This window comes from Phyllostomus discolor, chromosome 7 (genome assembly GCF_004126475.2).
Source record: "Phyllostomus discolor isolate MPI-MPIP mPhyDis1 chromosome 7, mPhyDis1.pri.v3, whole genome shotgun sequence".
Lineage (NCBI taxonomy): Eukaryota > Metazoa > Chordata > Mammalia > Chiroptera > Phyllostomidae > Phyllostomus > Phyllostomus discolor.
The window spans coordinates 9,247,080-9,273,290 of record NC_040909.2 but is presented as its reverse complement, the minus strand read 5'-3'; the positions used below and the strand labels follow the sequence as shown (position 1 = coordinate 9,273,290).

The window sequence follows — 26,211 nt, the reverse complement described above, 5'->3', positions numbered from 1 at the left end:
GGTTGCCACTTGCTGGTCTGTTTCACCAGATCATGGAGGCATGGCCCCGAATAAGTCAAAAATTGCTAACTAAAATGATTCTATGTGAGAGTAAATTGTCACTTTGCACTAAATGCAAGTACAATGACTTTTTGGCCTGAGCGATAGCTAATTTTAAAAGCAGGGGAACGGAACCGCATGCAACTAATAATCCTGAAGAATTTTTTGGTTGACACTTTTTAAAAACAGTATGCCGTTTTAAACTGAGTTTTCATGATCTCTTGAGTAAATTTTTAAATTTGGTATGTATTTTTAGAGGGGTAGAGGAGAAAGAAAGGGAGACCAAACCTGCAACCTGGGCATGTGTCCTGACTGGGAATCGAACCAGCAACCTTCACTTTCAGGATGACGCCCAACCAACTGAGCCACACTGGTCAGGGCTCTTGAGTGAATTTTAAAACGACAGCACTTGCAGCGGCCAGCACAGACCGTGTGGTCCGACCACTGGCCTGTAGGCAGGAGGAAGGCATTCCTGACACCCGGTGAATCTTTCAAACAACGAGGATGAAAAGGTGCCTTTACGTGCTGTGCCAAGCTGCTGCACTGGGTCGCTGGATAAGGACATTAGGGGCCACCTGCCCCGAATGGCCTGCCTGGGAAGGGGGACAGGGCAGCCATGCTCTGTGACCGTAGTTAAAGGTCAGGCTCAGGGGCCCGCAGGTGGTGTGTCCCCTGCAGCGGAGGGACACCGCCCAGCTCCCTCAGGAGCGGCACTGAGCATGAGCAGTAATTGCAACTGGCAATCGTCACAAGTAATCCAGACCCTACAACCCCACCATCTGCTTTTTTCCAAAGAAACTGCTATTCTTCCCATTTCGTGGGTTTAGTGCAGGTGCCAAGACCTGGAGCTCGCTGAGTCTGAAAGGAGAAGAGCCGCATTTTAAAGTTCAACGTCAACCTTTGTATTCTGTTGAGTCGTATCGACCTGCTTATTCTGGAGGACCGAAAGGTGGTTTACACTGGCACGACAGCCGATTTACTGCCGCGGGAAGTCCGGCCACACTGTTCTCAGTTGCCACTCAACAGGACAGTGTGCTGACCTTTACTGCGGAATGAACGACTCAATTCTGTTGACAGCAGCTTCTGGGAGAGACATGGGGCTGCAGAGCTGGTGCCTACTGATGGGGCTTCCTGCCAGCCGGGCAGCCTCGGGCCAAGGGGGGCAGGTGCCATGTGCTTCTGAGTCATCCAAGGAGCGTTACCTGTCCGATTCGACTCTGGGATTTCAAACCCCAAATTTAAAGAAAAAGGAAATTTACTATTCAAAAAAACAAGGAGCATGAAGCTGAAATCACGTTCCAGATACTCCTCCCCATCTGATGGTGAGAACGTCAGGTCTCCTCAGAAGGAAAAGAGCTGGGAGTGGCCCTCGCTGCACGCCTTACGCACTCCACTCGGGCAGAGAAGGAGACCCCTCGGTCCCCGCTGCTGCAGGGCGACAGATGCCTCTGAGGCTGGCATCCGGACGCTCTTGAGTGACAAAGGTCCTCAATTTGGGGGGAGTGAAGAGTCGGGATCACTATTCATTTGTCCACTTTTTTCAAGATAAAAATAACTATTACGTATTCTGAAATTCATGTTTATTGTAACAAGAACAAAAAAAAAAAGTGGGAGGAGCCAGCCCAGGAAGCCATTTATTTTTAAAGTAAAAGAAAAATGTTGAGAACTACCCGGTTAAGCCCTTGGGATAAATCACTCCACTGTCACTCCTTTGGTACACTTTATATCAGCATATGTAGAGCATGGCATAAATCAGCTCACATTGTAATTCAGCTTTGTACAGACTAGATTTACAACACACTAGATTTTGGCACTTAGTGTATCTCATTCATGCACACTGCAAATGTTTATTGAGCATTTGTGACGGTCTGCCTGGCTGCTGGGGACATGAACTCCAAGTGCTACAGCCTTGGGGAACAAGATAACCTTCCAGAATACTGGGTGGGGTGGCTGGGGTGGGGGGCACTGGGAATCGATCCAGGGAGGAAGCCTGAGACGTTCATACTAGGGGTGGGGGGGGTACCTGGGACCCAGAGTTCTTCCTATTATTAAATCTTCAATTTTCATCTTGTCCTTGTTGAAATAATTCTGGAATTAAAAGAGCTGCAACAAGCAGTAAAACCATGTTCGCCCCACTTTCCTAAATAGTAACATCTTATAGAGCCCCAGTGTGGTTACTAAGAACGAGAAGCCAACACTGAGACATTCTTACTAACTAATCTACAGACCTCACTCCAATCTGTAAAGCTTTCCCACTTGTACCCTTTTCTGGCCCAGAATCCAATCAGGGACCCACGTAGGATTTAGTTGCCCACCCCCATAGTTGCCTCCAATTTGGGACAGTCCCCCTACTCTCCCTTTGATCTCAGTGACCCAGACACGTGAAGAGTAGCGGCCAGTGAGGAGGTCGAACGCCCTAGTTTGGTGACATTTCCTCACCATTAAAGTTAGGTTACATACTTTTGTCAGGAAGACCACAGAAGTGATGTTTTACCCTTCTAAGTGCATCGTACCAATAGTTACAGGGTGTAAATACATCTTGTCACTGGTGATATGAATGTGGATGCCTGGCCAGGGTGTTATCGAGCAGTTTTCTGCACTATAAAAATCACAATTTGTCTTTTGCAAAGTGAAGAGGTATTGTAATTTTAGGTTTTGTTTCTGTGTTTCATTATACTTTTACCCACTAATTTTAGCATCCATTGATGATGCCGGATTTGACTAGAAAAATAAAGTGACCTTGTTAAAATTTAATTACAATAAGATTTATACTTAGCCAAAAAGCATACATATTGTTTTCACAATCTACCCCGGATGGTTTTTCCAAGTGCGTCTCTGTCACCACCCAGGCACACAGAGTTCCAGTCCCCTCCCGGCCATCGGAGCCCCAGACCTCCCACAGCCTCTTACTGGACGAGTGTGCCTGTCTCTGCGATGCACAGCCCTCCTCCAGCCCCCCTCTGCCCATCGCCACGCCGTCTCTGCCTAACCCGCTGCCATCCAGTCTTCAGATAATATTCAAACAGCCCTAGGCAGGGGTGTCCAACCTGCACCCTGTGGGCCACGTCCAGCTCAGGATGGCTATGAATGCGGCCCAACACAAGATGTAAGTTTACTGAAAACATTATGAGAGGTTTTTGTGATTACGTGTGGCCCAGAGACGCCAAAAGCTCGGACATCCCTGCGAGGACCCTAAGACGGCAGAGCAGGAAAGGCCGGGATGCCGTCTCCCACCCAGACGACGACCACGCTGGCAGACTCTGGCTGACGTAACTGGAACTCTGGAGTCTACTGAAAGCTTGAGACTGGCAGCGGCAGGCTCGGGTGGTAACTTGCAGTTACTGTACTTTTGTCTGTTTCGGCCTATTTCAGCTCTCGGCACAGCAGTAGCTTCCCACTCCCCACCCCAAAGCCCCCGGCAGGCAGCCATGCACACGTTCGTGGAGCAGCTTTCAAAAACCTTGCAAGAGCCAGGCTGGGCAAAAAGGACCCTGTCATCCAGATATCAGGAATCTATTGTCTGATCACTGATTGTTGATTCTGATCACAGAGGTGCAGAAAAGAGCAGGGGGCCACTACAGTCGCAAGCCCCTCCCCTTCCAAATGAAGTGACTGCTGGATTTAAAGGAACAGCATACCCCCGCCCCATTTTTCCGTTTTTCCTTTAGGAGAGCCAGGCATCAGAGACGAGGATATTGATGAAAAGCAGCGGTATATACAGAGTCACAAAGTCATCACACGCTCAAGGACAGGCGAAGGCTCAGAGAAGACCTCATTCATACCACAGGCGGACCCTCAGCACAGAGGCAGAACACAACCACCAAAAATCAATACACAACAAAGAAAAAAGAGCAAACACTGGAGAAGGGGACAATCTGATTTCCCAAGATAACACATTAGATTCAGATATCCACTTTTCAACAACAAAACCAATCCACTTAAAAAATGGGCAGAAGACCTCAGAAGATACTTTTCCGGAGAAGGCAGACAGACGGCCAACAAATACATGAGAAGATGCTCAGCATCACCAGTTGTAACAGAAAAGGCAAATCAAAACCATAATGAGGAACCACCTCACGCCTGTTAAAATGGCTGTTATCGGTAAGGCATTTTAAATAACATCATACTACAATAAATACACATGCTGGTATTTTATTTAACCTTAAAATTTCCCACAATGTTAAATAGCTTGGGAAATATATTTAATAGCATGACAGAATTCTACCCTAAGAATAAAATTTCATTAACTTCCAACTGAACAGTACGTACATATCTGATATTAAAAAACAATGTGGTGGGAATACGTTTACACAAGCCACCCAGCATTTCTCTATTTCTTCTGCATAAATTTCTAAAGGAGGAATGACTATATTCAAGGATGTATGCAACTGTAAGGCTTTGACCCACACTAAAAGTTTTACTTACCAATTTATATCTCCAAAAGCAGCCTACAACTTTGAAGATTTTATTGCATTTTTCAAAATTAATTTCCCTTTCTTACTGTGTGTGTGTGTGTGTGTGAGAGAGAAGAGAGAGAGAGAGAGAGAGAGAGAGAGAGAGAGAGAGACATGCTGTTGAGTTGGCTCTGACTCCTGGGGACGCTATGAATGAGTGACGTCCACAGTGTCCTGTCCCCAACCCCCGGCTCAGCTCCTGCAGACCCATGCCTACGGCTTCTCTTACGAAGCCGACCCCTCCTGCTTGGTCTCCCTCTTTCCTGGCTGTGTCCTCCCCGCCCCGCCCCCACCAGCACCACTGTCTTTTCCGAAGAGCCCTGCCTTCCCATGACGTGCCCACAGCAGGACGAATTCGGTTCCGTCATTTTTGCCTGAGCAGTGGTGCTTCTGGCTGAACTTGCTCTAGGCCCACGTGTCGGTCTTTCTGCTGCCCCGGGTATCGGAGAGCTCTCCTCCAGCACAGTGCTCCAAACCAGCCCATTCCCCCTTCCCCCCATCAGCCTTCTTCACTGCCCGACTGTCACATCCATACACAGTAATTGGGAAACTTTTTAAAATTACTACTGAGCTTAGGTGTGTTTGGTGAGATGTACACTGGTTGTTTGTACTTTTGCTGTTGTCACAGTGGTCTCCACAAGTCTCTGCCCACTTTTCTTGGGATGCCTATTTCTAAACATTCATACAGCCTCTCTCTGTACACCACTCCCGGACAGACACTATGTCTCACTGACGAACACCACAAGAGGAGGAACAGCTTTAAGGAGGTGATGATGAGTGTTTGACCCATTCAATCTGGGGTGTTGGTGGCATGCCCACTGGACAGATGGGCAGTGTCTAATGAGGAAGAGCGCGGTCCCTGTCAAATGGGGTGTGACTCTTCCGAGCAGCTGCTTAGCACAGAACTAATAGGGCACCCACTCTCTTGGAGGTGACGTGCGAACGGACCACTTGGTACTTACTCCCGGGCTCCATCACCGTATACCCTAACCGCCACGAAGCATCACCTGTATTTCGCCACTGACCATGAAGGCAGCAGACAGGGGAAAGGATGGACAAGTCCAAGTCCATTACTACATAAAGAGAAAAATCTGTTCGGTTATTTCTCGAGAGGAGGAAATTTAAAAGTGGAAAGAAAAAAATTGTTTTTTCCTACACTGCGCAGCCCACAGCTTATGTGTAAGGTGGCACAGGGATCTCAGAAATGCGAACTCGTAAAGCAGCGCGTTGGCACAGGCTGCAGTGTTCTCCCTGGCGGACTCACTGACGTTCAGGACACGGCGCAGCCCCCCGGGCACACAGCCCAGGAAGGGGTCCCCATCCTGATGCCGGGTGAGGACTGGTCCTAACCCACCAACCACACAGGGGCACCTTTTCCAAGGTCATGAAAGGTCTGCTTGCTATGAAATGTACAAAGCAGCCAAATATCGGCATCACTTACCTAGAATAAAGAAAAATTTAAAACATATCTCACAAATTTGAAAATACCTATTTTAATTGAGGGAGCAGGAAGCTGCAGCATAATTTCTTAGAGGAACTACCTGCTACAAAACTCATCTGGGACGTATCGCCTGCCCGCCCGCCCATTTTCTCCTGTTAAGGCATAGACTATGCAGGTCACACAAGGACCTTGCTTTGTCTGCTCCTCAGGAGACACGGTCAGCTCGTCAGACCCTTCATTCGTCACATCTCACACAGCGGTTCCCCACTGAGGGTTCCAAGGGCCCCCCGACATTGTGAGTCGTGTGTAGAACTTCGCATACAGTGATCCTGAGCCTTTTCTGGGAGGGGGGCCTAGAGCCACCCGATTCCCAGAGCAGTTCCACGCAGAATGGAGTCGGAATGGCTGTCTCCGCCCACATTTCACTGCGACTCGTCTCCGGTGTCCAGTACAAACACAGGTCGTGAATTACGGGGTGGCAGGTGTCCTGTCCTAAGGGTAAGTGTGTTTACTTTCATTTCTGGGAAGGACCTGAAACCCTAACGAGTTCATTCACCTGCCTTCAGGCAAAACGCTTCCAAAATTCCCTGAGTCAGATGAAAATGGAAGTCGGTTTGTTTCCCTGTGGGAATGCGTTCCCACGCCTCACTCGGTACCCTATTACACTTTGTAACCACCACCGTCAAATTCGCCCTCGGCCTGTGCACACGTGCTCTGGTTTAGGTCCTCAGTTGCCACAGTGTGACTTTTTTCACTTGGCGCAAAAAGCTACGCATGTGTTGATCTTCTCCAGAGAAGATGCACCGCCAAGTCCTTGTTGCAGGCCAGGTTGAGCCCCGACGGCTCCAGTGACAGATGCGCAGGTACGCAGGCCGGCTCACACACGTTAGGCAGACTTTGGTCCGGAACCTAAGTGTGATCAGGCCACTGACAGCACGAGCACAGAGCCCCACACAGCTGGGGGAACCCCTCAGACAATGCACTGCAAGATGAAGGGGCCCTCCCGACACGTGGGTGCAATGGCATTGGGTGGGATCGGACCCAACGAGGGGCCCAGAACGCGTGGCCCCTCAGCAACCCCCGCCCCAGGCTGGCTGGGGATCAGACTCGGCACCCTGCCTGACAGAGGCAGTGCGCTCCAGGCTTCCTGAGTGCACCGGCACCCCCGCACCCCTGTGTCCCCTACAGTCCTCCCTGCATAAACTGGGCACCCAGGTGTCCCACCAGCAGCGGCACCCTGCCTCCCTCTGTGTTCCTGCCCGCTGGCCAGGACGCCCCGTGCCCTCAAGGGTTGGTTCCCGCTTCCCCAGGGACGGTGGGCCAGCTCTGGCCTCAGCAGCCCAGCACACCTGTCCACGGGCCCGTGGGCTGCAGGCAGGCCTTCCCCACGGAGGCTGGCTGCAGCCTCAGGGGAGGGGTCCCCTCTCAAGTTTGTGGGTGTCCTTTAGAGTTCTTTTAAGATCTCAGAGTTACTTTCTATCAGAGCTTAGTAAGTCCCTATATTGAAATTCTCCTTCAAGTCACTGTGTGGTGTCTGTGGGACACAGACTGACAGTTACCTCTGCCTCTTTGATTGTGCGCATGGACAGCATCTGCTAACAGTGCGCCTCCGACTGTGATTTTCCTCCAGTCAAACTGTATTACAGTTGAAGAATTCCTATGCATTGGAATTTACTGATATTCTTTTAACATAACATAGCATAGCATGGTCAACTTTTTAAAAGTGTTTCCAGAAAAGTGAAAAGAAGCTGCGGTCTCTATTTCAGGGTGCAGGGTGGATACAGTTCTATTAGATCTTATTGAAGTTTCCGTATCTCCTATATGGCAGTCGACACACTTTTCTATGAAGAGCCGACAGTAAATAATAGACCTGTGGGCAAGGTTCTGCTGTAAGTCTGCTGTAAGCTGCCACGGGCGATGCGTACACAAACCGTCTGCATGGCCGTGTTCAGTAAAAACCCTTTACAAACAGAAGCAGTGGGCCGGAGTTAATCCACGGGCCCTAGATTTCAACACCTGCTCCGAGTTGTTATTTTTACCCTTGGCCCGTCGGGCAGCGAGAAAGGTGTGGCCGTCTCTGAATACTACTGTGTCCTTGCTGTGGGCTCCTCCCTCCCCGCACGCACTTTGCCCTTCTGTCCGTATGGTCCTGTGCCGACACCCGGCACAGAGCGGTCCTGTGGATGTCATTCCGCACCATGGTCGAATCCTTCCCCTTGCCTGTTCAAGGTCTTTCTGGTGTGTGATTGAACCTTATGTTTAAGTACAGGAAGACATTTAGAAAGAAAATATGACATAAGACAATAAAATCAATACCAAAGATGAGTTTAACACATTCAACGGGAATACATTCACCTTTTAAAAGAAAACAAACCTCGGAATGTGGCAAACAACACTGCTTTGTGTATGAGATACATACGTGAAACAGACTGTCCCAGAAATTTACCTGTAGTGGATTCTTTGTATGTCCTTCTTAAGCTATTTTTTAAATCTTATTTGCTATAAATGTAATCATCCTTTATGTAATATATTCTCTCTCTCTCTCTCTCTCTGGATACACATACACACACACATTGTGATTGCATGGGGCCACTCTGGGTCTTCCGAGTAAGAGCGTGTGGCGTGCTGGTCCTTCCTCTCTGGTCACGGGACCCTCCCCGCCCCCTGCCCCTGTGGGAGAGCTCGCTGTCGGGGCTCGGCCCGCAGACTCTGAGCTGCAGCAGCTGGTTGGCGTTGCTACTTTCCCTGCAACTTCACGCCAAGTTCTACACCAAAGACCCTTGCACTCTGTCAGGGGCGCACCCAGGTCCGGGGTCTGGGGTTGTTCCCTCACTTCATTGCGAGTCCACCGCCTCATTTTGGTGACTACTCTACTCCATATATGTTATTGCTTAAAATAACCCAGTACTCACTGATTCCCCCCTTTTTCTTTCTTAGTTGAACCAAACCTTTAGTTGATGAGTACAATGAAGTCTACTGAATTATCTCTTCAAACCGTGTTTGCTTTCCTTCAAGTCCAAGGGCAGAAAAGGGAAAACCCCAGCAGCCTTGAGAGAACTAAAGAGCTGTCTGCCCCTGTGAAGGGTGAAGGCCACAGGTGATCCAATGTCTCGGGGTACCCATACCGTAGCCCTTGGGCCCCCAAATCTGGAGAGGTTTTCCAGGGGTTTTGTGGAATGTCATCAACCGACCTTCTACTGTTCTGTCCAAGGTGAAGGTCATTCATGTGTCTAAATGGTGGGTCCCTTTTAAGTTGGTCCAAACTCCAAGTTTCTGTTGGTTCTTTTCCTGTACTCAGTGGCCTTGTGTCATCTTTCTTACCTGCTTTTGTCTAATTTCACTTATTTCCTTCTATTTCTGTGGAGATTGAGGGGACGTGTGTGTACCTCTTTTCTGGGGAGTCCTGCATGCCAAGCAAAACTCCAAAGAACTGTTTTGAAAGAGAATTGATCCCCGTAATGAATTTTCCCTTCCTGAAATTCATTTCGTGAATATTTTTTTTAACCTCATATTCATTAGGGAGGATCTGAGATTCTGCCTTCCTTAAATACCTAAGCCGTCTGGTTTTAAAACAAAGTGGTATAAGCAATGCCAAGCCAAATACTCTCCCGACATTTCTTCTGGCTCTAGTTGGAAAGGAGTGAACGTAGCGCGGAGAGACTTGGGACGTTGTGAAATTCAAAGAGCGACTCCGGCCCCAGCAGTGTGCGGAAAGCCACGCGCCGCGCGCTCTTACCAGCGGGACGAGCAGGCTGGTGAGGGCCGTCAGGGGTCTGCAGAGCAGCAGCAGGTCCTCCGCGGCCTGCGTGTCGCCTCCCGAGCCGGACTTCTGAGCCTGGGACAGGGGAGGAGAAAACAGGTGGGTCTCGGAGAGCCAGCCTCCCTCGGTCCAGCAGACAGAGACGGCTGAGGAACATGACCTCGGCCCCTCGAAGACAAGTTATGCTTCGTTCCAACGTGACGACGTGACGAAGTGCACGCTGCCACCCCCACCACCAGCTCAGGCTGCCGGGACAGACCTGGGCGGTCCACAGAGACAGCCACAACGAGGCTGTCACCAGGGAAGTAAGGGTCATGTTCAGGTGCGGCGGCACACAAGCACTTTCTTTCCAATGGCCTGAAACGGGGTGCTGCTACCCCCATTTTTCAGAAAAGAAGCCCAGGGAAGTTATGGCGTTTGTGTAAAGCCCCACATGTAATGGGTGACAAAGCTGGAGGACGAACCCTGGCTACATGAGTCCGGGTCACACACGCTCATCTCTCCCGGGCATTTTCTGCACTTTTGATAGTGCACACCAGATGCACTCTGTGACTGCTCCCCACATGCACACACATGTACACACATGCACACACATGTGCAGATGACATCTAGATACGTGTCCAATGCACTGCTACAAGAACAGTCTTCAACTAAGGTCTACATTGTTTAGAAATAAAAACAAGAAGTGAGAAGTGAGAGCCTTTAATGTTAAGTGTGCCTTCTACCAGGAGTTTTACAGAACGAATTCCAGAGATTTCTAACGCGGAGATGAATAACTTCATGTTTTAAAGAGAGCAGATTATTTACCGTGATTGCAACAGAATATGTACCTTTTATGCACACATCCCTCTCTGTTTTAATTTCAGTCAGAAGAAATGAAACTGCTCGGAGTAATGCCCTTCGCCGGAGCCTGAAGAGCCGGCTGCAGGCCGCCCTGCCCAGGGTCATCGCCCTGGACTCCGAGGGCCCTTCTCATCAATGCCACGTTTCCCTCTGCACCTCGGGCCCAGGGACAGATTTTGAGGTGCCTGCTTGCTTGGGTTCAGAAGGACTTGACTGAAAAATCAGACGCCTGCCTGCCTTTAACAATTTGTACCGTAGAGGAACAACGTTAGAACTTCGTTCCAGAAACCAGCAGACAGCACCATCCCAGAGGCCTGCACCTTTCTGAACCCTGGCTGCTCATTGCCGCCCTCTGAAGCACTATTTGAGAGACCGCACCGGCCTTTTCACATTAACTGGCCCACGGCCTTGGCCCCCCGCCCCGCTGCCAGTTGTTGCAGTGCGGACCAGAAGGGTAACAGACTGAGCTGGGCGGGAGCAGCAGAACTGCCAGAGAAGTGGCTGGTTTGCTACATATTTGAGGTAAAAATCTCCATTATTTTGTGACAGATCGGACGTGGAACACGAAGTAGAAGGAAACGTTAAGCACGACTCCCAGGGCTCCGGCTGGCAGAGCGGGATGAGGGCCGCGGCGCCTGCGGGTGGAAGAATGGCGTGGGGAGGCGGGAGTGGGAGGCGGGGAGGGTGGGGAGGCGGGGAGGCGGGGAGGCGGGGAGGGGAGGCGGGGGGGAGTGGGGAGGCGGGGGTGGGGAGCGGGGGGGGGGGAGTGGGGAGGGGGAGGTGGGGAGATGGGGAGGCGGGAGGGGGAGGGGGAGAGTGGGAGCGGGAGTGGGGAGGGGTGGGGAGTGGGGAGGCGGGAGTGGGGAGGCGGGGGGGGGAGTGGGGAGTGGGGAGGCGGGGAGTGGGGAGGCGGGGAGTGGGGAGTGGGGGGAGGCGGGGAGGGGGGAGTGGGGAGCGGGGAGGGGGAGTGGGGAGGTGGGGAGGTGGGGAGTGGGGAGGTGAATCCGGAGCTCAGCTTCGGGCACGTTCGACCTCAGCTGGCCAGGGGGCATCCTGGCGGTCAAGTGGAGGGAGCTGCTGGAGCTCCTGTGTATGCATCTCAGAGGAGAACTCTATGTGGAAGTACAAGTTTAATAGTTTTAAACACATAAAACCTGAGAATGCCAACCTACGAGCTGTGTGTAATGCTAGATGGCAGTACAGCATGGCCCCAGATGACAGAAAGGAGTGCGGCCGACGTCTCGGCACACGGCAAGGGCAGCGGTGACACAACTCCACTGTGCCTGGCATCGCCATGTGAATCTAGGGCAGGGGTGGGGGCAGGTGCTCACCGAGAGGTCAGATAAACGCCGAGGAAAGGTATCGGTGGAGAACACGGCACAGGCAATTCCTCGGGCGGTCGCCGTCTGATGTCCAGGTAGGTGTGAGCACGTAGTGGAGACAGGTCGCCACAGCGTTGGCCCAGACCAACCCAACACTCACGGCGCTCCCCGAACACCATCCTGGCACATGCTCGCAATGCACAGAGGGAACGGTCCATGCCCTTGCCGTGGGGTCTCAGGGTTTAATGAAGGGGAGGGCCAGCTTCCACGTGACGGCCAAGGGCGGAGTGCAAGACCCGCCATACAGAGGTGGTGGGGCCGGGGGAGACGGCGCCCTTGGGCTAATAGTGGTAAGTGTGAAGGTGAAGGCCCCGAGGGACTGGGTACAGGGGGAGAGCCGAGCTGCCGGGGCTGAAAATCCCAACGAGGGAAAGGCACAGAGGGGGCGCGGAAGGGGCAGGATCCTTCTGGAAATCCGCAAAATCGACGCGCGGTGCAGGGATGGCCGCGGCAGCACGGGGCCTGCAGACAGGCCTGGAAGTAGGGCCTTGTGCTGGAATTATATGAGCTGGGGTGTCTCGCAGGGAGCTTGGAAACCACCTCATTGAGAAAGCGCTGAATGCTTCCAGGAAAGGAGAGGCTGATGATTGGGCGGCGGCGGGGCAGGCAGATCTCACCTTACTTTCAACAACCAGGAAGCGGGAGGCCAGAGGAGAGGAAAAATGAGGGGCAGCCACACAGGAGGGAGCCAACTAATTTGTAAGAGACACTAAAAAACAGAGACCAGAGCCTCCCCTGACCCAACGAACCTTATGTGTGCATGCAACCAACAGGCCTGAGGGGCCACATTTCAGCCCTGGGGCAATCCCAGCATTCCCACAAAATTGGCAGCCACTGAACCGTCCCCTACCAGGAGAGAATGCGGAGTCAGGGCCCCCCATCACCTCGGAAAGTGACAGACGAGGCCCAGAGTGGGAAAGTCAGGTGGCCTGAGCTTTTAACGTGGCATGTTCGCCTCCCCCCTCCCTAGCCCCGTATTCACTCGGCAGTACCCTGTCCCCTTCAGTGGCCGCGCTGTCACGGGTGTGATGGGATGGGATTCGCTTTACTGTGTGTGTGTGCGGCCCGTCGTCCCCACCGAACTGAAGCTCCGGAGGGCCAAGGCCCTTCCTCGCGGATCCCCGGTGAGATCACGGGTGCCTAGCCCCTGGGCTGGGCTCATGCATCTGAAATAAAACCATAAGCTCCTGTCTCATGAGCCTGCTAGGAGTTCGTTTATTCAGTCAACAGTCCCGCACACCAAGACACAGAAATAAGGCAGTCAAGGGCCACGGGAGACCCTCTGTGAACAGGAAGTGTGAAGGTGCACACCCTCTTCTCATTGCTTGTTAAGGACACAGCAACCATCTACTGCTCGGCTTCCACGGCCAGGCATGTGTGAGGCAGTATATATTTACGTGTGTTCACACACATCTGTTATCTCTCTCTGAGGCCCCCCAACAAGCCTGCAGAGCAGGGGAGGAAGGTAGACTCAGGTGGAGTAACGCGCCCAGGGTCTTACAGGTGGAAAGGTGGGGGATGGCTGGGATTGCATCCCAGGCCCGAGTGGCCCCCGTCACACCTGTGAGTTGGAGAGCAGTGGTGTCTGTCACTGCTTCCACACCTTTCACACGCGACCTGCAGGAAGCTCACGGAAGCCAGGACGAGTTCTGAATCACCAGGCAGGGCGGGGTGGGGACGAGCTCCTAAGGGAGAGTCTGACAGGGTCGCCCAGACCCGGAGGTCCGGGTCGGTGGGGGAGCCGAAAGCAGTACCTGGCAGACATTACAGCAGAGGGTTGGGAAGACGGCAGCACAGAATGCGCGGCGGTGCCGAGGAGAAGGAAGAAATTACAGACAGCGGTCTCTGGTACGCTCGCAAATGAAACAGAATTAGAAAATGTTTGTATAAAGGAGTTTTTCTTTTAAAAACCCTTGACTACCTCATAATCACTGAAGATAAAGAGGATTTCTGTTGTCCTGGAATTTTCAAACTCCTGATCCCTTTGATCTACAGTCTACAAAACATACCCTTCACACACCGATACCATCAAAGCATCCTGTGAGAGTAACTAGAGGCTGCATCTCGAAGAGTTACATAAAACCACCAGCATGGAAATGGAACTAAGAAGCAATTCTCTGAATAGATACTAGAAAGAGGAAAAGCTAAGCCAAGTCCTTAATGCAGGATTCCATCAGTACATAACGAGGCTGTGCTGCTAATTGAGAATTGAGAATTATTACAGATGAGCAAAGAAGAACAACTGGGTAGTTGAAAGGCCATTTGCCCTCTATTTCTCTTTACAAGTTCGGGTCAAACCACTTACTAACTACCATGTTTGTTGAGGAGACTTTAGGATTATTTATTAAACCACACTAGGCCCGCCGAATGCTTGAGCCGCTTCGCCATGGAGAATAGTGACCGTTTACTGCAAACGAGAAGTAACGGAGACAAAAGCGGGGCCTGGGGACCCATTCCTGGTTCTGCCGCTCTGACTCTTGGCCGGGTGGTATCAAAACAGTCTGGTTTCCACTTGAGCTTCTCCATCTGTTCAAGCCAATAGGCCACCATTTGACTTTTATGTCTTGCAGTTCTACCAGGATTTGAAATATGCCCGTGGGTTCCTAGCAGCTGGGCGCCCTCGACGTGGTCTGGGCATCAGCTGACTTGGAGGACAGCGCGCAGCGAATGGAACAGGGGGTGTGGAAGGAACCTACCACGGAAAGCACTGAATAAACGCACATCCCCCTCCTTCCCTAGAGCAGCGTTGGGGCAACCTGACGGAATACATTCCTAATTCTCAAATCCACGTGCGATTCCATGTTATTGGTCCCAAGGGAAAACAATTGCTAGAGTTTACATGTTGCAGTGTGCGTGTGTGTGTGTGTGTGTGTGTGTGAATGGATGTGTACGTGTGGGCCCAGAATCTCAATCCATTGTTCCTGAATCTTCCCCCCTGAGGCCAGTCCAGAGCCCCACCCAGGCATGGGCATCTGCAGGCGGCTTGGCCAACCGCAGGGCGCGCACAAGGCCGATGGTGGGATCAGTGCTCCGAAGTCTCTGCTGAGGCCTCCCTGCTTTCCTTTCAGGTTTTGTAACCACAAGATCTGCTCCTGACACTGGTCACCAAAGATGGCTCACTTGGTAGTCTCTCTCTAGAGAACCGGAGTTCTCGGAGGGAGATCAGAAAGGAGGGACTGAAGGGGGACCATGGCATGGTGCAGGCTCGTCCAGACGCGGGACGGAGGCGCCCTACCTGCAGGGCCAGCCGGGACGACGCCAGACGTGTAGGTCAGCATGCCGTGCAGGATGTCCAGCAGAGAGCACAGCAGCGCGCCTGCCGTCTCGTTGTTGTTTTTGTCTGCATCCAGGCAGAGGGTGGCTGTTTCGGTGAACAGGTGGCAGACGTGACGGACCAGGCCTGAGGGCAGAAAGGAGGAGGGCAAAATGTTCACCATGAGATCTAAGAATAATGTGTCGTGTGAGCCCAATGGACCAGCATTTGTACACCACGGAGCGTGACCATATGCAGTGCTTCAACGGTACTGTACACAGACTCACGTGGGAGAGTTTTGCAAAATGCAGGTTTCCAGGCCTCAGCCCCAGAGAGGCTGCTCAGGGGCCCGGCAGTGGCTGGGGGCGGGTTGGGGCTGAGGGCACACGTGTTAAACAGGCTCGCCACTCGATTTTGAGGCAAGGGTCCCAACACTACACTTGGGAAACACCATCCTCACGGAGGGGCTTCACCGGACGGAGGACTCCCTGCCGTGGAAGAACGCATGCGTGTGCAAATGGACTGTCCTCTCCAGGCTCCGTGACCGGAGGTCCGGCTCTTCGTGGGGCGGGCCCAGAGCCACCCGGGGGCTATCACGGGGCCTACAAGTAACTGGGTCATTTCAAGAGGATATCGCGATGAAGCATGTTTTTTCTCATGCATTCCAGAAAACTCAAAATGTGAGATCAATGGTGATTTAAAGAAATTTGAATTCAGAAATGGTCAGCTGCCATCACTCTGTCACTGCAGACCTCATGGAACAGTTGTCCTTCATCGACTTTTAGTCCGACATACTCTGTCACAGATTCATTTTCCCATTTTAGGTGCCTTATTGTTCACGTTTCAGTTGGCATTTCTACAGTTAGTATTACACAGCATTATACTCTGAATTCATGAAAACTGATGCAAATGTAAATCTGGTGAAGATGCAACATGTTCACCAGATGAATAATGTTGTAAACCTGAATGGTGAACAGGACCTAGGTGTGGGTAGATCACTGAATGTTCTTTATATGTGACTCACCACATACAAATATCTTATACAAGTGGCCAAGGGAGAAAAGCACGGAAAGGAAGCATGACATGCCCCGCGCACTGGGTTTTACTGGAACGGCTTTCCACTTGTCCCTGGTTCCCAGATGACCGACTGGATGGAAACCCCGCCAAGTGCGGCCGGTCAGGTCCTCGGCATGTCTTCCAAACAATGCACATTGTCATTCCCAGTAAACCAGTCCAGTTCCCTCGACAAGTGCAAAGCAATTCTTAGACTACGGACCTAATTAATTCTGTCACTAAAGACAGAAGCCAAAATCACAAAAACATCATTCAAAGTTCACTCCTCGTGGCAAAAACTGGTGCGAGTCACAAAGCTGAAGATAAATACAGTTGAAGGGAAAGCGGAATGAATTACTGCCCAGTTTTTTCATCAAACGACGAGGTCTGACAGCACACACCATCAGTGAGACCGCGCAGAAAGCAAGGATCACGACGTGCGCACCCAGCAGCAGGCCTTCTCCTTCGAAGGACAGAAGATGTATTCCTTGGGAGGGGCAGGACCACCTTGTAGAGGGTCAGAGGTACTTACTGGATCCCCCAGGGACCCCCATACCTGCGCGTGACCAGTGACCCTGCAGAAGGTGGCGGTAGACCCCTGGGTCCCATCTACATGCCGCTTGATTCAGACTAAAGAGCCGGGGAGCGACAGTGTCCTTCCCCATCTTCGCTCAGTCCCCAAGAAGGGGTGCAAACACCACCCCCTGCACCACCACCCCCCCCGCCATCAGACCCGGCGGGGCAGAGTCCCTTCCAGTCTGCCCTGTGAAAAGACAGGTGATGAAGGCCATGCCCTGACATGGCACACTGACGCTGCCCGCTGCCAGGGCAGGTGCTCACGGGAGATTCCAAATGAAACAGGACATCAAATGTCCTCTCACCACAGCGATACTGACTGACCAAGGGTGGCTGGCCGGTCAGAGCTCTTCGTGGCCAGAACTTCTGCTTCAGGGTCAAAACGAAGGATTTTCTTGCTCGAGCTTTTATTATGAAAACAAAGAAAGTCACGAGACAGTTCTGAAAAACGAATTCCTATTACCCTCTTTTAGAATTGTCAACATGTTGCCATTCTTGTTGATCTAGCCACATCTATTTTTTCCTTCGTATTTTACAATAAACACCAAGCGCCATCTGATTTTTCCTGGGATGCCTCTGTAAGTCTAACAGATAGAGACTTTTTTTAACGTAACTACAATGCCAGTACCACTCAATAAAACACACTGAATATACTCAGCACACAGCTTCCATTTAAAACGCAACTCCTTCACAGCTGTCCTCTCATAACTCACTGGAAGCAGAACACAAACCAGGTCCATTCAGCTGCAGAGCTTAACTCTCCTCCAACCTCCAACCATCCTCCCCCCCCCGGCCCCCGCAACTTTGTATGCCACTTATTTGTTAGAGACATGAGAACATTTTCCCTGTAGCATTGCCCCCCTGGTCCCTGTACTTCTTGTAAACTGGTCACAAGACCCAGAGACTCAACTTTAATTCAGGTTCAATTATTTAGGAAATAACACCGAGGGCTGAGCACTCCGTCTATCCTGTTGCGTTATATCAGGAAGGAAATTCTGTCTGGTTGTTTCGCATTAACGATGTCAAAAATTGATATCGGGTTGCGGGGTTGCTAGCCTAACTTGCCCGTTATGAAGTGCCTCTGAAATGTTGTGGACTAGTGACCACTGCCTGGTCCCATTGTCGCGGAGCCTCCCAGAGCGACCAGTGGGGCACGGAGAATGAAAGGCCAGCGAGGAGGCCTCTGGGGTCACACCACAACCGGAAGGGGAGCAGACACCTCGCTCAGAAGTGCGATCTGTTACTGCGGCGACAGGGAAGAGGAGCAGAAAGAAACGGGAGAACTGCCCCACCGCAGAGGCGATGGGAAGTGGGTTTCCCAGGGGCTGCAAACTGGCGCTTAGGATCGAGATGACACCCAGAGGCCACTGTGCAAAGGCTGTTAGAGAGCAAGGCCTACAAACCAAGGGGTGGTCAAGACTGGAACAAGAGAAGTCTGAGATGATCAGAGAATGGAAAGTTCCCCCAAGGGACAGGCAGGGCTCAGAGAAGCACGGAGTCTGTCCCGCACAGGGCGAGGCATTGAGAGAGGACAGGGAGGCACAGGGGCGAACACAATAGAAGATCATGACAACAATGCCACAGTTATCAAGGCATGACGAGAATTCTTAAGAAAAAGGTGGCCAGGATGTCTACCTGACACAGCTTAAAGCCAGAGGAAAGTTCGCTGGTGGTGTCATTTCCAGGTCACAATGCCTGCCACTGGTAGAATCTGTTAGGTCCCACAGCCTAAAGTGAAACTTCCAATTGTGACATCTTCCCTATTGCATTTTCCCACACTCCACGAATGTTTTGACACATTTGCATCTACACTGTGCCTGGAATTCTCCCCTAGAGGAAGCCAGGAAACACAGTTTCTTGGAAGAAGGGCTTGATTTTGCATTTGCATAAACTGGCAGCCTCTGGTGCCCACACCCGCTATGGGAGGTTCGTCTCCTCACTGCAGCCCAGGAGACTGAAGGATTAGACTTCAGCACCGGCCAAGTTCTGAGGCCGAGCTAATGCGCCGTGCATGGCACCAAAGTCAAGGACTAGATCTAAGGAGGAGCCAAGGGAGGGAAAGGAAATTAACATTCTCCCACTGAGGTACTTTCATTCTTCTCCGTGGGGAATGCCAACCAAGAGACAGAGTGAAGTTCAAGGATATTGCCAGGGCTGTGTTCTCCACGGTGAGAACTTTCCAAGCGATCAAGTTGGCCGTGGGCATGGGCGTATGGCTCTTTCTCACCTTCCTCTTCTACTAAACAGGCTAGTGACGACAGAGCAGGGCCAGAGGCCTCACCCAGGGAACGGCCCAGCCATTCTTCCATTGTTTTGGACTTTTCCCCTCCCTTTCTTTCTTTCCTTGCAGGCCCAGTCTGAGAGGCGGTAGCGACCACCCACGGCTCTAGTCAGCTCTGCCCCAGGCCCCGGGGCCAAAGCACAGCCTGCTGCTGCATCTCCTGCCTCTGTCCCCCCTGCGCTAGTGGGTGTGCCTCAGTGCGGAGGGGACGGGCAGGCTTCCCTGCGTGGGAGTGTTAAGACCCAAGACTGCCGTTTCACCGTCTCCAGACCAGCAGGTGAACCTAGTACAGGAAGTGAGGCCACACGCCGCCCTCCACAAGGGCCAGCGCAGTAAGCAGGGTGTGGGCGCCTTGCCTGCTTGTTGTCCCCCTCGGAGGTGCCGTGTGAAGCAGTATGGGACAGTGTCCCAGTATTCCCCCGCCCCCTGGTCAAATCCCTTCATAACAACGTCTTAATAGTCCACCCTAACATCTCTAAAGGAACATTCGTTAAGCCCAAGAACACATATAATTATAATTATTTGCATTCATTATAACCAACACATCAAAAAAAAAAATCCAAGAATTATTTTGTATTAATTAAAAGCAAATCTCTAAAGGGGCCACCCCCACAAGTTATTTTCAAGTGTTTAATGTTCCGGGAATATTAATGCGCATGAGCTGTCCCTTAGCTCCGGTCGCTGTGTCCTTATTGTCACCGTTTCAGAGTCTGTGGGGAGGCGAGAGACGACGTGAGAGTACATTTTGACATGCCAAGCTTCTGAAAATACTGCCTGTCTCTACCCTTAACGACTGGAATAGAACACTCCAGATCCAAATGCAACCTCCCCACATAGAGGCGTCCTTCTAGATAATCTGGCATTCACCTCATACAAACATGAGGTCCTTTCTACCAGGGTTCATTCAAGTCGACCTCAGCAGACAACCCGGAGGAGGAGTGGAAAACCATCTGTGGAACTCAGTGTGGGGAAACCGTTCTTTCTCACGCAGATCAGGGCTCAACCACCAAAGCCAGAGTCGCACCACATGAGCTGAGTCAAAAGTCTGCTTTTCCAGTAGAGAAGCCTGGGGGTGAGTGTGGCGATGCTGGTCGTAGACACGCCACCAGGGCAAATGCAGGCATCTGTGAACGGCGGGGTCCTGAGCCACAGCTTCCAAGCTCACTCCGCCTCTTCCGGCCCAAGGGTCGTCGTCGTGAGCAGCCACCCCCACGCAGGAATGACCCTGCAAAAATGTGCCCCAACGTCCCTCAGATTACAAGTTCGTGAACAATCACAGGGCAGCTCTTTGCCTCTGTTATTCCAGCTCTTTCCTAAGGGGCCCTTGGAGTCCACACTGTGCCCAAGACCGGGCCAACACCTCCCCCCTCCCCCCCACCGCCTTTGCACAGCCAGTTCCAAGCTCCCTCTGCCTTGGAGCTCTGGCTTCTCCTAAAGCCGCCCCCTCGCCCCCTGCCCAAGCACCACGAGCCCACGAAGCTGGGCTCTCCCCACAAAGGAGGGGTCATTGAATGAGCTCTGCAGATGAGTAGGTGAGCCAACTCGCAGTGCTGCGCCCGGCTCGAACAAAGGCTGGGGACTTCCCAAATATGACAGAGGCGAATGTCTCCATTAAATTCTTTCTTTGGAAAGCCTGAAAGGACTCTGTAACCAGAGCCTTCATTTTGAATTATATTCCTAAGAAAACTTTGTACGTGAGGATACCTTAAACACATACTCACATCGGCACCCCCGAGCCCACGCTTGTCCCGGACCCTCCTCTGATTAGCACGGGAAGGAGTTCAGCGCTGAAAGCCGCAGACACGGGAGAACACGGTGTGGACACATCCCAAGTGTGCGATTTACAGAGAGGACTCGGCTCTCATTTTGATGGCTTTGGGAATGTGCTAGGAGGAACAATGCCCCTCCCTCAAAGATGCACGCAACCTGGATCCCTGGGAACTGTGAGCATTGCCTTCCGTGACAAAAGGGACTTTGCAGACACGATTAAGGGTTTTGAGACGGGGAGATTTTCCTGGATTATCCGACTGGGCCAAAGGTAATCCCAGGGGTCCTTACAACAGGGAGGCAGGAGATCCGAGAGGTAAGGGGCTGACAAGAACAGGAGGCTGGGGTGAGGAGAGGAAGGAGCCACAGGCCAGGGAACGCAGGTGGCCTCTACAAGCTTGAGTGTTCAGGGTGAGGAAATGGAAGCCTCCAGAAAGAATGGAGTCCTGCCAACATCGTGACTTAAATTTCTGACCTCCAGAACTCTAAGAGAATACATTTGTGTGGTGTTTTAAGCAACTAAACCTGTGGCTTTGTTGCTAAGACAAAGAGAGTCGAATACGAGGGGAATGTGCTAACAGAAGTGACTCTCTGGGCGGGGCCCGTCCTCTGCACCAGGACACCCTCGGGCCCCGTGCCCACTGACGGGATGCATTTCTGAGTCCGCATCCACGGGTGGACCAAGGCCTCGGAGAACCCAGTTTGATGCTGTATTTGTTCCATTTGTTTTGTGGAAAACGTTTACGGATTGGCTCATTTCTGTTCAGCCAGAAATACGGAGGAAAACTCCTTCAGCCAAATTTCACTAGAGGAAGCTCACTGGACCGGGAGACGCAGCCCGCAGACTCAGCGTGCTCAGGAACTGACCGGGTGACCGGGGCCAACCCGCTCCCCTGTACGGGGCCTTAAACCCCTCATCAGACAACGCAGAGGGAGCCCTGCGGGGTGACGCCTGAGGCTTCTTTCAGCTCTGATATTTTCTAATTATACCAGAATGTGGCAAATGGATGTTATTTATCTCTAAACCTATTAAAACTCTTAGTGGAAAATTATTTCCATACACATTCAATAAAAAGTGCATAATAATAGACTGTGGCTGTTATTTCTAAAATTGTACTCTAAAGCTGAACATTAGACACTAGAGTAAGCCAGTGCCGAAAAACAGCAGCAACAGCAACCAACTAGGCTCCTACTGTGTGCCAGGTGCTATTCTAAAGGCTTTAACAGGTATCCAGCCAAAATCCCACTGACGCCTCCATTTCACAGGTGACGAGACTGAGGCCCAGGGGGTTGGGTAACCGTGCCAAGGTGTTTGGGCCTCACAGTCATGGTGCCTGCACCCACCACGCAAGATTGCATCTCTGTAATTGAAATGACTCAAAATGAAAAAAGGAAAATAAGACTATTCCCTATCACGTGTAAATGCAAAAAGAAAATGCGATTTCTCTAAAAAGAGGTGATGAGGAGCAGATGAGGGTGAGAGAGCTGAGGGCAGGGGCTTCCCACCCCGAGCCGAACCTCTCCCGCCGCCAGAGCACCGCGACGAGCCGAGACACAAGGAGAGAGAAGGGACAGGGAACGGCCACGGAGCCGAGGCAGCCCGCCTTGGAAATAAATCTGCTTCATTAAAACCTTATTTTGCAAAAGCTATTTTCGTATTTGTACATAACAGGCCTATTATCCCACGACAATCTTTTTGCCTCGGTGACACCTCTCCGCATTAGCTAATTAACAGGTGCCAGTCACCACGCCGGCCCGGCCCGGCTGACGCCGCAGGAGACGCAGAGCCGTGTGAGATATTCCACCCGGAGGCTGTCAGGGAGATGACAACAATCACCAGGGAGCGCGTTTCATTTTCAGTCTTCTGGTGGGGAAAATAAATACTGGTTAGGAAGATTCCAATGGGCAGCTTTTACATATCAAATTCTGGAAAAAATGGGAAGTCGCACTGGAAATCAATTCCAGCTATGACGGGACTGGTAAACGCTCACTTAAATATGGACGTAAAGGAGGAAGCTGTCAGGGGAAAAAAAGACACAGGAAAATAAATGAGGAAATGTTGCTAAAACAGAAGAGCCTAACACTCACTCTTGACCACCTTGCACTCGACGTCTTGATGGCTCCTGACACGTGTGGCCTTTTGGAAAGGCTGCCGTCTCTTGGGTCGCAGGACACTCCACTCTTCTGGGTTCAGTCCCCGCCCACTTCTCAGTTCCTGGAGCTCCCTCCCCCCACCCCGCAGACGGGCACATGTCCTTCCCTGGCAGATGCCCGTCTTACCTACCTACTAGACCATCGGCTCCACCGGGGCGAGAGACACACTGATTTGGTGATTCCCAGCTCCCCTGGGCCCAGCACGGACCCTCGTCACAGCAGGTGCTCGTGACATGTGGGCTGAGGAACTGACATTACCATGTGAACCAATAAGGACTCATTCCAGAAACTCACAGATTGGTCATCATTAAAAAGTCCACGAATGCAAATTATACCTAAGAGTGTGTGGAAATTTAAAAAAAAATCATTCAAATGAGAACGAGCAGAGGTCACTTTCCTACCAATATTGGATAGCAAGGATCTAGTTACTAGATCCCAGTAACAATTACACAACCTACACCAGAGCGTTCATGTTGACACACACACGGCACGACTAGGACTCTCTCCCATAGGAATCCTTTCCCTGTCCCGGCCTCACACGTTAACCTGACCCACAGAACGGGACTGCCATGCTGACATCTCCAAGCAGAGGCCAAAGCCATGAAGAGTCTCTCCTACCCCCTGAGACCTGGAACCGTGGTGGCAATGCCACTGCTTCCCTCTCAGCCAAGTGCCTGTCACTGAGCCCCGGCTGTGCCCCTTCTGTGGCACCTCTGAATGCGATGCCGGCTCCTTTCCTGTTCCAGCGAGGACTTGCAACACCATGCATCGAAAAGGACTGGTTTCACCTCCTGTCCGTTCTCTCTGCCTCCCATCTCTGCCCCACAAACAAGGCGGCCTAATCTACCCAGCACCACTGACGTCACGTCCCTCCAGTGCCAGGAGAGCCCGGGCACCCGCCATCACACCCGACCGAGCCAGCCCAGCCCGGCATTCAAGGCCCTCCATCCTCTGGCTCCCGCCACGCCCACAACACGGAGCCCAGCCGGGACGCTCAGCCCCCTGCGCCCTCGTCCCTCTCTACCACCTCCGCTCCGTGTTCCCACTGTTGTCTCCAGCCAGGCGGCCTCGGTGCCCCTCGTACCGACAGCCTCGACTTCACTCACAGCACACACGCTCGCTCGCCACTCTCTCCTTCAGGAGCTTCCGTGCGTGTTGGGCAACGATGCAATACCATCTTGTGTTGCTCCTTATCCTTCCACATAAAATGCTTCTCCCCAGCTGACGGCAAGCTCCTCAAGGAGAGGAAGTATAATGGAATGAGAAGCGCATCTTAAAAAATATGGAGTACCTACATTTGAATTGAACGGGGTGCTTTTCGTGAGTCCTGCCATGTCTGTCGTGGTGTTGGCAACATAGAGGGTATGCAGTAGATGCTTCTGAATGACCAAATAAAAAGTGACTTGAGATAAGAGAGACCTTAAGACTGCCGCACTGGAAGGTATGGGCTAAATCTTGGGATTCGTTCTGCCCAGCGCCCTTCTCAGCGGCTGGCGCCCACCAGGGCTCAGTAAGTGTCCATGTGAATCACAGTGAGGACAGCTGACGGAGGGAGGGGACGGTGTTTAGGTGAAGGTGACAAATACCACAGAGTAGAATGAGTTGCGAACAGAAAAACATTCCACGCATAAGACTAACAGTCCCTTGGAGGATGGAATAAAAAAGACAAGGTGCCATTTTTCACACAAACAAAAGATGATGAGGTACCTAAGAATAAATAAAATAAGTACTCAGCGAGGTCGGCGTGAAGAAACACTTAGAAACACTTAAAACATGATCAAGAGACACAGAATCAGACACACCCATGGAGGGTCACACCGTGTGTTTTCCTAGAACAGCTCGAAGTCATACATATGTTGATTCTTCTGACATTCATCTATAAATTCAAAATAATCACAATATGTGGTCAATGTGTTTTTGAAACTACGCAAACTAATTACAAAGTTACCATGGAAAAGATCAAAAAGTAAAACAGCAACAAAGCCCCTGGGAATGGTAAAGTAACTAGAGATGGGAACTATCCCAATCAAATGTGTAAGTTCATAACAATACCATAAAATGAAGAGTTTGGCACTGGCATGTAATTAAATAAAATCAAAGGGAAAAAGGAAGAGGCCTGAAATCTACATAAAAACATACAGAAATTTAATACAGCGGCATTTCCTACCAACAGAGAAACGATGGAACCTTCACGTAACGATTTTGGTAATACCACATAGTCCTAAATAATAAACCCTGCTCGCAACTTAAAAACCAAGCAAATTCCAGGTAGATCAATGATTTAATAATCAGACAACGATCCATAAAAGTAATAAATTAAGAAGAATTTTTAAAATCTAGAGTTGAGAAAGTATTGCCAATACAACACAAAACTCAGAAGCGATAAAAGATCTATAAATAATAATTAAAATTTCATGATTTCTGTAAGTAAACTACATTAACAAAATTAAAAGTCAACAAAGTGGGAAATATTTGCACAATGTCACAAGGGTCAATTTTCACTTACTTATAGAGAAAACTGACAAATCTATGAGAACATGCTGAAAACATAGGAGAAAAAATGGTCTAAGGAACAGATCTGTTTTCAAAGAGATGGAAATACAAACGGCGATTGACTAAATGAAGAGTTGCTAATAACAAGTAAACTTAAAAAAAAGAGAGAGAGAGAGGACTCTGACATCCGGCCACAAAGTCATCACTGGTACCAAACTCGCCCATCGACCACACGCAATGCTAAACCAAGACAAAGGCTGTGGCGCGACTGTCTGCGGGGGTCACACAAACAGCAGCACAGGACGATTCCCGAGAGAGGGAAGTGCACGAACGAGCCCTGTCATCACCTGGCATTCCGTCTGCACGAACTTTCCAGACTAGGCTCAGGATGGCAGGGCCCCAGCAGAGCCCGGCAGCCTCACCTGCTGAGGAGCAGGAGGCGGGCGAGGACTCGCTGAGGCAGCCAGAGCCCACCGCCTGAGCAGGGAAGACAGCGGAGCTCTGGGGAAGGGAGCTTCGGAAGCGGGCACAGCAGCACCCTGACGTCTTTGGCCAAGCGCCGTGATGTCCACTGGATGCGACCCCAGGAGGTGTGACGGAGACGGGGCCCCCGGCAGCTGTGTGTGAGCTGGATGAAGAGCCCAAGAATCGCACAGAGCTGGGAAACCAGAGGCTCCGACAATTCAGAGAGAAGAAATCTTGCAAGCATTCTGAG

The 26,211-nt window shown here is 51.3% G+C and overlaps 1 protein-coding gene across 1 annotated transcript in view; it reads right to left on the bottom strand.

The window, feature by feature from the left end:
- ULK4 (unc-51 like kinase 4) overlaps positions 1-26,211 on the bottom strand; it is a 317,975-nt gene that overhangs the window by 96,571 nt on the left and 195,193 nt on the right. Inside the window, 3 exon segments of the mRNA XM_036030480.1 lie at positions 9,671-9,769; positions 15,155-15,169; positions 15,171-15,319. Of these exon segments, the coding sequence (XP_035886373.1) occupies positions 9,671-9,769; positions 15,155-15,169; positions 15,171-15,319 (263 nt within the window).